Source organism: Montipora foliosa, chromosome 7 (assembly GCF_036669935.1).
Source record: "Montipora foliosa isolate CH-2021 chromosome 7, ASM3666993v2, whole genome shotgun sequence".
In the NCBI taxonomy this organism is placed as follows: Eukaryota; Metazoa; Cnidaria; class Anthozoa; order Scleractinia; family Acroporidae; genus Montipora; species Montipora foliosa.
Genome location: NC_090875.1, coordinates 6,079,793 through 6,080,232, shown reverse-complemented (window position 1 = coordinate 6,080,232; position 440 = coordinate 6,079,793). Strand labels below are relative to the sequence as shown.

The following is a 440-nucleotide window of genomic DNA, read 5'->3' as shown; positions in this document are numbered from 1 at the left end:
TTACCCTCGTTAGATTTCCGGATGACTTCTATTTTTTCTTTCAGGGAAAGACATTTCCTTTGACCATCATTAGCTTGTGGGGGCATTGGTGGCTTCTTCGCTGTGAATTTCTTTGTAACTGGTTTGATGTCCTTAACTGGGATTCTTGCTTGGCCACCTTCGGGGTCGGCACGTCAAAACAAGAAACGCAATAAGCCACCGATACACCAGCTTTCCAGCCTAGGCTGTCTTCGTCAGCAGGGGATGAACATTCTTTAGACTTGTTACAGACAGGTTTTGCACACCTCAGACAAATATAATTCGTAAGACTTGAGCATTTAACACAGTTCCTCATCTTTAACCCTGCTGAGCACACGTGCATGTACAAATGTGGGAAATTCCCTCGAGTATTTTATCTTTATCTCACGCGTTAAGGATACAAAGTGCAGATGCCAATCAAA

At 43.4% G+C, this 440-nt stretch overlaps 1 protein-coding gene across 1 annotated transcript in view; it reads right to left on the bottom strand.

Annotated features, from left to right (window-relative positions):
- LOC138009769 (tigger transposable element-derived protein 6-like) overlaps nucleotides 1-86 on the bottom strand; it is a 1,635-nt gene extending 1,549 nt beyond the window's left edge. The window contains exon 1 of the mRNA XM_068856785.1: nucleotides 1-86. This exon is cut by the window's left edge and continues 1,157 nt beyond it. Within this exon, the coding sequence (XP_068712886.1) occupies nucleotides 1-86 (86 nt within the window).
- Between the last annotated feature and the right edge of the window lie 354 nt (nucleotides 87-440).